The sequence below is a fragment of the Nelumbo lutea genome, chromosome 7 (assembly GCF_056320005.1).
Source record: "Nelumbo lutea isolate HS-2025 chromosome 7, American lotus-T2T, whole genome shotgun sequence".
In the NCBI taxonomy this organism is placed as follows: Eukaryota; Viridiplantae; Streptophyta; class Magnoliopsida; order Proteales; family Nelumbonaceae; genus Nelumbo; species Nelumbo lutea.
Window position 1 is genome coordinate 26,785,533 of NC_142690.1, and position 13,540 is coordinate 26,799,072.

At 37.2% G+C, this 13,540-nt stretch overlaps 1 protein-coding gene across 1 annotated transcript; it reads left to right on the plus strand.

The window, feature by feature from the left end:
* Positions 1-4,304: 4,304 nt before the first annotated feature.
* On the plus strand, positions 4,305-7,340 carry LOC148845825 (polygalacturonase-like). Its single transcript, XM_088955213.1, has 4 exons — positions 4,305-5,012; positions 5,423-5,712; positions 6,383-6,611; positions 6,836-7,340. Exons 1-4 carry the CDS (start codon positions 4,572-4,574, stop codon positions 7,052-7,054), a joined length of 1,179 nt encoding a protein of 392 aa, XP_088811339.1. The 5' UTR covers positions 4,305-4,571; the 3' UTR covers positions 7,055-7,340.
* Positions 7,341-13,540: the final 6,200 nt, after the last annotated feature.

A 13,540-nucleotide genomic window follows, 5' to 3' on the forward strand; every position in this document is an offset into this window, starting at 1 on the left:
ATGATAACGTGGCATTCCCTGAAATTCTCTCAATAGCATAGGCTGTTGGCCCCCAACAGCTAATGTTTTTCAACCGTTTTTTGAAATAATGATGCCATGTCTGTGCCAGCTAGACATAGGCATTTTATTCAGATTTAAACACCATCGTCACCTTAGTAGAGAAGAGTCCCTACTCCCACAATGCCGTTGCCGTCATTGTACACGCTGATAAGTCCAGATATCTTGCCGTTGACGTTGATTGTTGATTTCTCATCATTTTCCTTAAATAAATCATATTTTTTTTGTTGATATTTCTGGTGGTCTACTATTTTCTTACTGAAACCAACAGGTAAGTCCACCATCCACCTAAGTTCTCTTGCCCATTGTTTTAAAAGGCTTAAGCCTTGAAGCATGAGGTGTATGCCTTGAGGTGAGGGGCATGGGTTTTGCTTCAAGGCGTAAGGCTCATAACTTTGATGTGAGGCTTAAGTCTTTGTTAGAATGAGACATAAGCTTTAAGTGCCCTTAAGGTTTAGTAAATTGACTAACTCTACTCATACTGTTTACATATTATCTTAAGGTACCCTCTAAGTTTTATTTCAATTGTTTAAAACCTCCCCTACCATTAACTTTATATCACACACCGTTGACACATAACATCATGTGATCAATATATATTTCAAAATTCCAAAAATACCCTTTTGTGGTTGGACTCATTAAAGCTTAGACCAAGACCTCTATCCCGTTGGAGATTTGACTGGTTAATGTCACATCGCTCTCTCTCTCTCTCTCTACAATTTTTTTTCAAGGGTTTTCAATGGTTACATGCTTTGCAACTATAAGAATCCATTTGCAGAGAGTAACATTGGAATCGCTAAGACTTACAGAAATTGGTATACAGAGGCAGCGCACACGAATCTCGCCGAGTTAACAATGATCTTAGTACTTGAAGGCAAGAATGCTTCAACAAAAAGGGAGAGAATAGATTCAATAGATAGCATGACATCATGGGATGGGAGCCATTCTAGAGCTGATAGAATACATTTCCCAACCTAAACTAAATCTCCTTATAGTTGATTCTCATACCTGTATTGTCCTAAATGACCATCTACTGGAATGAATGAATTAATTTAATTGGTATGCGGAAAGTGTCACCAACGCCAAGAAAACCACCATTATTCTCAATGTAACTCAAGGTTCAAATCTAGGAATGAAAAAGTTTGTGATAGGAGAGAAGGGGAAAAGGAGGGTAGATGCTTTGTAACTCGAATTAACTAAATGCAAGTGACCAACCTGCAACTAGGTACCGGCAGTAGCCGGAGAAGAAAGCAATCAAGTGAAGAGCAAGGAATCCTTTCCTTGGGATTCCTTGAAAGGCATTAGCAACAAGAGTCCCCTTCTGCATAATGCTGGTGAAGTAGGTTCCCATTAAAAGCGCCCTCGAAAATTCTAGCACAGCACAGTTTTTTGAAGGATGAGAGTGTATGAGAATAAAACCTATTCAAGGATCTCACTTAACAGTTTAAGTTTTTTGGTTTAATGGTTTTTTGAGATGGTATCGGTGGCACGTTGACCAAATGGGATAATGTTTGATTCTCTTTACTCCCATTATAACTAATTAAGTTTCAGTACAAGGTATAGATGGATTTATACCGTCTACCTTTCAAGTCTAATGAACTTTTGTGTGAAGGGACATATTAGAGAATAAAACCTATTCAATGGTCTCACTGCATTGGCCACAGTGTTTAATTTGTTGAAGGCCTTAATCATTTTCGATAACGGCTCCTGCATCTCATGCTGTCGGTTGGCCTCTATGCATCTCATCCTTCCCCTTCAGCCTCAACGAAAGATGAAAAGGTCGCGAATGAAGGAATGGGATGAAGACGTTCACATTTTTACTTTTTTTAGGAATATTTGTGTGAAGAAATAAAAGAGTGTGGATTTGGGTACTTGATTGAAATGAGTGGTGGGTGTGTTTCCTCGGAGTATTTCCATCACAAGTCTGTTGAGACAAAATTGTCTAAAAAATGAGGGTAGATGCTCTACAACTACTCATCTTTAAACAACCATTCCACCAATCTCCGTAGCTGGGAATGAATGAATGTTGTTTTTGTCATAGTTGGTGTCGACATGATATGATCGAGATTAATCTCGAGAGCATCGTTGTATTGTTCTTCTGTGACCTCGAAGCTCCCCTGGCAAAACCGAACCTGTAACTCCATCTCCCGAACCAAGTGTCTTCATATGCGATGTCGTAGAGTAGGTAATGGAAAGCGGATTGACTGACATTTCATCATTTCATTTTAATAATAATAATAATAATAATTTGTAATTTTTCAGAATTACATTATCCTCTCTAAAATTCATAGTGGGTTGGATTTTTCAGAATTCAAACCCTTCTTGTATATGAAGCAAAACCTTTTATGACCGGTCCTATCCTCTCCACATTTAAGGGTGGGGCCAAAGTTTAAAATATTGATATAGGCTGATACATCGGTAGGGCGTATCAGCCCGTATTGAAGCTCACTCTCCCTTTTTTTTTTTTTTTCTTTGAAATTGGTTCAGAGGGGTCAGTCTAACTACCCCCCTAAACCAGGTCACACCCTGATACGACCCCCCGAGTAGGGGTGTATTGTTAAACCAATAATACAATACGATATATCCGATACAGCCCCTATAGGAGTCACACCCCGATATGATACGGGACATATCATATCAAAATTTTGAATCTTGGGTGGGGCAGGTTGGGACCAAATGTCCACATCTAATTTCTTATCATTTCTTGTTACATATAAACAAATAAAATAACATCAACAAAGGTCAATATTTCCAATATTTTCCAATTATCCTTTATATAGAATTCAAAATATTTTAAATTTAACACTTAACACATAGGTTTTAAAATCCCAAAACCCGTTCGTTTCAAAATCCGTTTCTGAAGCAAAAACCCATCCTAAAATATTTTATTATTTAATCATTTTAATCATTAAAAAATAATAAATCATTTAGTTCAGCAATTTCAATTGTTACCAAACAGCCCCTGTATCGTTACCGAACTTAATTTGCACCTTCTCCTCGTCCTATATTACGGGCCTTACGGCTTCCATTTGCTACAATATCACATACTATGGCAGAAGAAATCAGCTCGTCATTTGATCCTCCCACATATGTAGGACGACGATATGCACGTCAGTCTCAGTTTGGAAGGAGTTTAAATACAAATTTGTAAAGTGTAAAATCTTATATTTTATACTATTTTGTATATACTTATATTGATATATTTGTATTTATATTCTTTTCAAATTTAACCAGGGAAAAAGAAAAGTAAAAATAGCTGGGCCCTACACACTATGATGGACCGAGACTAGATCCAGTCCTCATAAAATTTGTCCTCAGACCATGGGCCGGGCTAGAAAGATAACCCCAGTCATATACAGTATTGCTCGCAATCTTTGACAGTGATGACAACGGCACAGAGACCGTACATGCACCCTTCTCTAGAATTACTAGTCGGGAAAAACAATATTAGAGAGACATCATTTGACTTGAAAGAGTAGCTCATTTTGATTTAAAAATAAATAAAATTAAAAAACAGCCAAAAACCATTTTCCAAGTTGAATAAATTAAAGGTTCAATTGCCTAAATCATCGGGTCCTAATCAAATCAATGGTTTTTGTCAAGAAATGGATTAAAGGTGAAATAAAACCAATTACCCAAATAATTTCAGATCAAACGGTCCAACCATCCAAATCAACAACAGTTTAAAAACACTGGTTAAAATCATTATTTGACTAAGCCCAAAGTAATACACAAAGTGCAAATTGAGGAAGTCTATGAATAAAAGATCGATGTTGCTCAAATGCAATGCTTAAGAGAAGAGACCCATCTTTCTTTCTTTTTCTTATTTTATTTATTTATTTATTTCAGTTAAGTGAGAATACCTTAATTCCTTTCCTTGATGTTGAGAGTGACTGGCTCATGGTGCCCCAAACGAGGCATTGTCATGGCTCGGGCACGTGACCCACCGTGTCCATCGTGAGTGGTGCACTTGCACCGTTGAAGGTGATAGAAAGATCCAAAGAGAAGAACATTCATCTCGTTTCCTCAACAGAAACCCTTTTTAGAAGTCCCCTTTTACTGCTCATTTCTGTTAGAATAATAAGAAAAGCTAAAGAAAATCCCAAACTTTTTTTCTTATGATTTGCTGTCATCTTGTCAACCTATTATTACCTAACCCCTCAAAGTTATAACAAAGTGACAATCGAGCTGTTACAATATTAATCCAACGACCTATTGGCCTTTTTAGTGATCAAGAATTTGAAATCTCTCCGGCGAACCGAAGCGCATGGCTACATGCATCAACGTTTAGATATGGTGGAGCATGCAGCAGCATTAACCATTAATGGTTAATGGATGGCATATGTAATTAACCATAATCTCTGGTTTTAAATATTAGTTTACAGTGTTTATTTCCTTTATTAATTCCATTTCCAGCACCATCAAATCCTATATATAAATAGCTCTGAAAAAGCCTCCTAAAAACTTCTCCATCATTCAGTTCCTCCCTTTCTCTCTCTCCCTCTCTCATTAAAATGTTGAAGCCCATGAATTTTCTTCTCCCACTTCTCTTCTTCTTTTTCTTCTTCAATTCAACAGCAGCATCAGCAGCAAGTTATAACGTAGTCAGTTATGGTGCCAAACCAGACGGCACAACTGACTCGACTGGCGCATTTCTCAATGCATGGACAGGGGCATGTGGTTCGGCCAGTTCGGCGATGATTTACGTGCCACCAGGAAGATATTTACTCAACCATGCAGTCTTCAGCGGCGCGTGCAGAAGCACAGGCATCACAATACGTATCGACGGGACACTGGTGGCCCCGTCCGACTACTGGGCTCTCGGCAGCTCTGGATACTGGCTTACATTCCAGGGCGTCAATGGAGTTTCCATTTCTGGAGGGACCCTTGATGGGCAAGGGTCGTCTTTGTGGGCTTGTAAGGCTGCAGGGAAGAGTTGCCCAGTCGGAGCCAGGGTACACCAAATTCTCAAAAGCCCGTAAACAAATAATCTAAACTCTGATTTCTTTTAAGGACCTGTTGGTTTTCTGGATTTCTGTAGAGGGGAAAGCTGGTCAGTGATATGGGATTTTGGTTTCTATTAAGCAAGATATTTATGTTTTTTTTGTGGGGTTCATACAAAATATATTTTCTTATCTGCGATATCACATCTCCTCCCCACAAGGGGCTACCCACAGCACATCCCCACCCTGTATTAGAAATATCTTCATGATAGTATCAGAACATTTTTCAAAAAAAAAAAAACACTTATATTCAAATAAATGCATTTACTTACATAAATAACTTTCTGAACCTAAGATACCCACTAGGAGAAATGCATCTATAATATCTCATAATTTTGCCTTACTAATGCTTGTTTATGCAGTCACTTTCCTTCGTTAACTCAAGAAACATTGTGATAAGAGGATTATCATCGATAAACAGCAAATTATTCCACATTGCTATCGACGGTTGCCGGAACGTCTATTTGCAGGGGGTCACGATCATGGCCTCAGGCAACAGCCCCAACACCGACGGAATTGATGTAGAATTGTCGACCGGAGTCACAATCTTGAGATCAAACATCATGACCGGAGATGATTGCATTTCAATTGGCCCCGGCACGACCAATTTATGGATCGAAAACATCGTTTGTGGACCTGGACATGGCATCAGGTGAGATATACCCTTTGCACTATGTGCTGCACATGATGCATCAATACGAAATGAATTGAGGGATTCATTTGTTCTGTGAGATTCTACAGGACCATTTCACTCTTTTAAAGTTTTATTTATTTCATCTAAGTTTTTTTCTTCATAGTTTTATATTTTTTTTCTGAAATGTTCAGGGCTCATTTGATTTAGGGGAATAGGGGTTTGGATTTGAAATCCGAATCGAAATGGGTTATTCTAATTTCAACTATTTGGTTGAGCGAAATCAAAATCCCATTCTCATTCCTAGTAGAATGGTATTCCCTCTCCTCTCCCTTAAGAATGAAATCCCATTCCAGCTATTTCCAATTCTCATTCCCATTTCTATTTAAACCAAACAGATTATGAGAATAGATCCCGTTTTGATTCTGATTTTGATGAATTCCAATTCTGGTTCTGATTCCGATTCCCTCAAATGGTCAGTTTTCACCACATTTGTTCTATAGCCAGACTACTATATATTTAAACATAAATTTTCATTTTTTATATTCAATCTTTTAAAAATCCTTCAAAGGCTGATCAAAAGAGTGAAGATTTTGCAAAGTTTCATGAAATTGAGGCGAAATTAATCAAAACTATGAATATGTCTTGTTGTTTTGATATGGGAAACACCGCTCAAGCAATTTTTCTGCAGCATTGGAAGCCTTGGACGGTCTCTCAACGAACCAGGAGTGCAAAACGTGACAGTTAAAACCGTTACTTTTAACGGTACTCAAAATGGGCTGAGGATTAAGAGCTGGGGAAGGCCCAGCAACGGATTTGTGAAAGGGGTCCTTTTCCAAAATGCCACCATGGAAAATGTCCAGAATCCCATTATAATTGATCAAAATTACTGCCCTCATGACGTAGGCTGCCCTGATCAGGTACGTTACCACCAATTCAGATCTTCTACCCACACGACACTATAGCTGTACATTGGGAACGTCTCCCTATTCAAATATGGGAGATATTCTCAATGTACAGCTATAATGAGGGGTGGGTAGGAGATCCAAGGATTATTGCTTACCTGATGGGCCTCTAGGGCCATGATTACCCAATTAAAAGAAAGAATAGCTTACTAGCAGTGGTTGTGATATAATGTATACAGGCATCAGGCGTAAAAATCAGCAAGGTGACATACAAACACATCCAAGGAACGTCCGCAACACAAGTGGCTGTGAAATTGGACTGTAGCTCCAAGCACCCATGTACAGATATCACATTAGAAGATATAAAACTCAGTTGCAAGAACCAAAACGTGGAATCATCTTGCGCCAATGCCGGCGGAATAGCCAGAGGCTTAGTTCAACCGTCAAGTTGTTTGTAGGAAAACACAACCAATGTGTGATCTTTCAATTCTAAATTTAGAGAATAATAGAAATGATCCATTTAGAAAAAATCCTTTGATGCATCCAGATATTTTGATCAATTTTTGTGAAGTAATGTCCAAATGGGTCCAACAATTAAGGCTGTGTTTGAATACGGTGAAAAAGTAAAATTATACCGATGGAGTTGTACGCCGATTGATTTAAAGTTATAAACCGTTGTAAATTGAAATGTGTGATTATCGATGTAAATATTTACACGATAAATATTTATATCAATTATCAATACAAAACTTGATGTAAATGGAATTTTGCATTGATTTTCAATATTTAAATACACTCCATCCAAACATCAACAAATACATGACCGAAGTGTTTAGTTACACCAGTCCTATTTACACCGCAAGCAAGCACAATTTAAATGATTTTGAGCGGGTTGGGTTGGGTTGGCTTTGGTTTGGACTGAGTTTCAACTCAATCCATCTAATTCATCAACCCATTAATGACACAATTATATAAAATTAAATGGATTGAATTCAACCCAAACCCACATTGACCCAATCCAACCTGTCCAAACTCATTAATCTTATATTTATGTCTTAAAACAAAAAATAAAAAATTAACTTCCACTTAACAAATAAGTTGGTCATAAGCTTACAGCTTGGTGGAAATAATAGTTGTTATTTATACAAATGGTGAAGGCTCAAATCACATTACATGCATCTTAATTTTATACAAATGACAAAGTCATTTGATTATGTTCGGGTTTCGGGTTTGACTGAATCACTTAGGTTGACCAACTTCCAATGTTGACTTGTTATAGTTTGAGAGCAACCAAGAGGCTTTTGCATAATTTTCTAGGACTTCTTTGAATCTAATTAATGACTGCTGCAACTATAGTTTTTGAGTAAAACATATAGTCATCTGCAAATTGAAGAATTTGGAATTAATGGGCTTTATCTGAAAATTCTCACTCCTATCTCATTTTTTCCTCTCTCCCATTCTGGATTATACAGTCGGGTCTTTGGACCCTTTTTCTTCTACATTTTCAGTTGTGGACGATGAACCCCACAAGATCGGAATGTCTAGAATCTACATATCATAAACAGCAAAGTGATTTTCAGCAAGGAAGAAGAGACAAAATACTTTGGCTCCATCCTCTTCTTCCAAGTCAGACTCTTCTTCTGTATCTTCTGATTCAGGTACTCTCTTGGGGGGTCTTCAACAACTTTGACCTTCTTCCAATAACCTAATTGAAAAAATAAAAACTATTCAATGATCCACAAAAGGGATAAGGTTGTAGGTTGATGAAAAAATTGTAGAAATAGAGCTTTTACCAGTAAAATGGTAGACAGTGTTCACTAATTTATCTGGCTAGATCGCAATAGCAACATGTGCCATTCTCATTAATGTCACAGAGGAAAACATTGATTATGTCAAATAAAAAAATATTTGCATTTGAGAATAATTGTATTGCTTTTGCACATACACGTTAAGCCTTCGAGAACTCTTCAAGGGAGGAACATTTAATGGCTAGAGCCCTCCCAGTAATGATTTCTGACAATCACCCCTACTGCTGAATGGGATAAGCTCCAAGCACCCTATGTACTGATTTTAGGGAATATTTTCGATCAGTACCCTTTACTTTGGTTGGAGTGATAATTTGGTCATCAAACTTTAAAATGTGACAATCTAGTATTTGAATTTTCAATGTGACAATTCAATACCTGAACTTTCAAAATGTGATAATGGGGTACATGTTGTTAACTAATCCGTTAATCAGCCGTTAAGTGACATTTGAAAAGTCAAAAATACCCTTCGAATGCCATCTAATTTTCCTTATCAACCATCCAAACGTTGATAAAAAACTGAACAGTCCCAAATCCTAGCCTCTTCTATTCAAAAAAGTTGGTGACTATTTAGAAGAATCTAGAATTTGGGATTACTCATTTTATTTGTCAATGTTTGGATGGTTGATAAAGAGAATTAGATGACATTCTTTGGGCATTTTTTACTTTTCAAATGTCACTTAATAGCTGAGTAACGAACTAGTTAACGGTAGGTACTGGATAGTCACATTTTGAAATTTATTGGACCATTGTAATTCTCTTTAATGAAGTTTATTGGAGTTTTGATGAATTAGATCTTGAAATTTTGAAATTTATTGGACCATTGGGGATCAAATTGTCCTTGATTTTAATGAAGTTTATTGGACCATTGTAAAGAGTGTATATGTGAGGGACAACTTGAAGATCTTGAAGAAGATCCATTATCCTCTGTACAAAGCCTTAGGATATCAAAAATGAGTGTTAATGGAGATCAAAACCTAGTTATCATTGATGGGCTTATTCTTAAACACAGACTATCAACATAGTACTATTCTTCTAACCATTGATGTAAGATATGGTTCTACAAATATTCAATTCCTTCCATTGAGGAAGCAAACCAAATTGGATGGACTGCTAGGTAGTGAAAGAACAAGGGAGTGTTTTGTAGTGTGGGTGAGAAATTGGTGGGTGTAGACTAGTCCACACCACACCTTGTGGCAGGGACCAATCCACACTACGTCAAAGTCCACATTTGTTTTGTATTGTAGGCAAACTGTGTGGATTGAACCAGTCCACACCCACAGTAGCATTTTGTAGCGTGGTGTGGACTAATCCACACCACACTTTTTTTATTCCATGTATCTCATATACATTTTATGAATGATATACACAGTTAATCATAAATATCTAATTTTTGCATTTTATATGATAAATATTTTAAAAAATGCATCAATGAATTAATATTAACTAATAAATATTACTTTTTTTATAAAACAATAGTAAAATAATTAAAATTTTATATTTTAAATATTTAAAAATATTATTTTATTGATAAAAACATTAAAATTTTATAAAAATTAAAATAATAAGTAAAATAATTAATATTTGATTGACAAAAATATTAAAAATAATATTTAAACAATTGATAAAACAATCCATTACATATTAGAATTCATAAATTAATCTTTTTTTTCTCCCCCAGTTTCTATACCCTGGACCCCTTCTTTAAAAAGGAAGAGATCTGATGATCAAAGTGAAATCTTTTGTTTCACAACACTTGAGAGGTTGAGGTTACTGTTCTCAGCATATAAAAAACTTTTGCAAACTTGTTTTTCAAGGTTTTCTCATCAGGTGATGAATTTGCTTTAAGACAAGACACTCAACATGAAATTGTCCAATGAAACCAAACTACCTTTCAAAGATGCACTGTTGGCCCAATCAAATTTGGAATGAGCTACATAGATAGATAAAAAAATGAGCTAACATTTTTTTAGTTCATTTCTGATAGAAATGAAAGCTACAGAAAGCTCATTTTTGATAAAAAAAAAAATGAACAGCCAGTACTCTTGCAGAAAGATACAGAAAGCTACGTACATGAAACCAAACTACCTTTCATTTGCAAGTTGTTTTTCCTCGAGAACTAACATTCATTTCTGATAAATAGCGATTGTTTTTCCTGAACTAACATTCATTTTTTGTCTGATGAAAAAGAGAGAAACTAGCGAGCGGAGAGAAATGAGCTAACATTCATTAGTTTTGTCTGATAAAAAAAATGAGCTAACATTCATTTGTCATTTTTTCATCAGGTTGTCTGTGGAAATATGAATCTTTGCGAAATAGAGAGAGAGAGAGAGAGAGAGAAACTAGCGAGCGGAGAGAAACTTACCAATGGTGGAGAATTGCAGTGACGGAGAAGCTTCAGTAGGCGGGCGGTGGAGAGCTTCAGCGGGCAAGCGGTGGAGACCTCCAAGGCAATGTGAAACAGATAATAGGGTTTTCGAGAGACATTGAAGTATGGGATCAAAAATAAACCATGGAGGGGACGTATCCTCGAGTTTTTCCCGTTGACTCTATATTGGGGTGTGGACGGGACTGGTTCACGACACCATGGTCCTGCCCACAAGATGAACACAGTGTTGAACACCACCTAAATGGTTAACAATTTCTTCTTCACCTTGAAAACATAGAAGGCATGTGTGGTCACCACTAGACCTGTTCATGGGCCGGGCCAGGCCGGGCTTTCACTCTGTATTAACAGATTTTTTTAAGGCCCGATCCCAAGCCCGGCCCGACCATCAGGCCTTCAACTTGGGCTTGAGCCCGACCCTCATAAAAAGCCCAAAGCCCGGGCTTGGGCCCAAGTCCGAAATTTAGCCCATGTTGTTATTACTGCTGAAGCAGCTGAATAGAGAGAGAGAGAGAGAGAGAGAGAGAGAGCGAGTGAGTGAGAGAGAAATTATAAAGAAAAAAATAAAAAAAAATGTATATATTAAATTATAAATATATGCATTCAATAAATATTATATTATTTATATATTTTATATAATATATAAAATACATATTATGTATTTTATAAAATATATAATGCTGAGTCGAGCCGAGCTTTTTTGACAAATCCTGAGCCCAGCCCATAACACAATCGGACTTACTGTGTTAGGCCCGAGGTCAGGCCCGCGGGCCTAATTACATGACCAAGCCCAACTAGGGTGCAGGCCGGACCGGGCCGGGCCATCGAGCTACCTGTCCCATGAACAGGTCTAGTCACCACCAAAAATCTCTACATATAGAGTTTAGTTCTCGACAAATAGAAATTGAAATACAACATCTGACTATACGGTAAAAGGGTAAGGATGCAAGTGTATATCTAAAGAGAGTAGCCTTTCTGGCATGAGAGAATCCCAGATTTCCACCCCTTAAGTTTCAATTCACCTTATCAACAATAAATCTCCAAGATGAATGCCTTTCGGTAACATCAAGAAGAGGACCTCCCAAGTGCACATCATCCTTCCTCATTTCAATCACTCCCAATCGGTTCATGTAATAGCTGCCTTTGAGGAGGTGGGTGTATTCTTGCTAAAGAAAATATAGAAAAGATTTGTCAAAGTTCACCACTTGCCCTAACCAACCACAAAAAAGCTCAAGAATGGATTCTAGTTTTTGAATTTCAATCATATTTGCTTCACCAAAAATCGAAAGGTCATGAGTGAAAAACCAATGATTCGGGCTTGAATGAGACCTCCCAACTTTAAACCCTTTGAGTTCAATGGTCATGATGGACTCCATCAGCATTCTAGAAAATAACTCCAAATAAATTATAAATAAGTATGGAGATAGAGAACAGTCTTGGTTTGAATGTTCTGTTGGGTGCGCCATTGACATGAATTCACATAGAAGAAGAAGAAGCCAAGCAATGTTTCACAAGAGAGCAAAACTCCTTAGAAAAACCCAGAAGTTTCATGCAATAAAAAGCAGAAATGACCATCCAACATAGTCATAAGCTTTAGCTCGTACCTGAGGAGCGTTTGCTCATGGAGTGCATCACCTCCCTTTTTCAAATCTATATTGTCTAGTATTTGTCTACCAGGTGTGAAGGCATTTTGATATGGAGAGACGATCTTGTGCAACAAAGGCTTCAGGCCGCTAGCTAATATCTTGGCCACAATTTTGTAGGTAATATTTGCAAATTCAATGGGCCAAAAATCACTAGGCAGTTGTACCTCTTCCTTTTTGGGGTTCAAAACAATGACAATGCCATTAATTGATGAAATGTGAGCTGAAGCGTGGAACATAGATCGAATGAACGGCAAAGGTTCTCCCCCACAACATTCCAACCATTCCATAGAATAGAGAATGAAGTCCATCAAGGTCTAGAGCCTTCAGAAGGGGCCACACTTAAAGGAACTGCTTTAATTTCCTCATCTATAGGTGGAGCACAAAGGTGCATATTCTCATCCAAGCTAATACAAGTAGTAAGTGTTCAGACATAGATTCAAAACCAGGTTGTTCAGCTGAGACTAATGACTTAAAATAACTGCAGATACTGTCTTCAATCACCTTCAAATCTAAGGTCCAATCACCATTACCATTCTTCAACCAATGCAATCTATGGTAATAAGATTGGACATAATGCATCAATGCTACTTCAATTTTCAGTATCTATCCCTCCAGATCGATGGAAATTTTTTCACGATTCCTGAGGTAGAGAACTACCTCTTACCATAACCGATCTTCTTAATTTTCGCCATCTTTTATTGCAAAAATCATATTGAGGACTGCCTTTACAAAATGAATGTTTTTGTATTTGTTTTTGAAATCTCCACATCAGCAATAAAAACAGAAACAAGTTATTGGAACTTTGCTTTTGTCTTCAAAGAGAAAAACAAGTTGATTTTGTCATGGTTTTAAAAACTGGACCGGACCAGACAATTGGACCAGAAAAGTCAAGAACCAGTCAGGTGACTGGTTCCATTTTTCCCCAAAACCGGATTTTTCCCAAAAGCCGTTGATTTTGATCAGCAAACTGCTGACTCGGGCGGTTAACCATTCAAATGGTTTTAACCGTTGTTATTTTTTTATTTTTTGTCAGATACCCAAGAACCAAACCCCTGGCTGGTTCATCCTCTGTTTCGGTTTTAAAAACCTTGGATTTCGTTTCTGAAA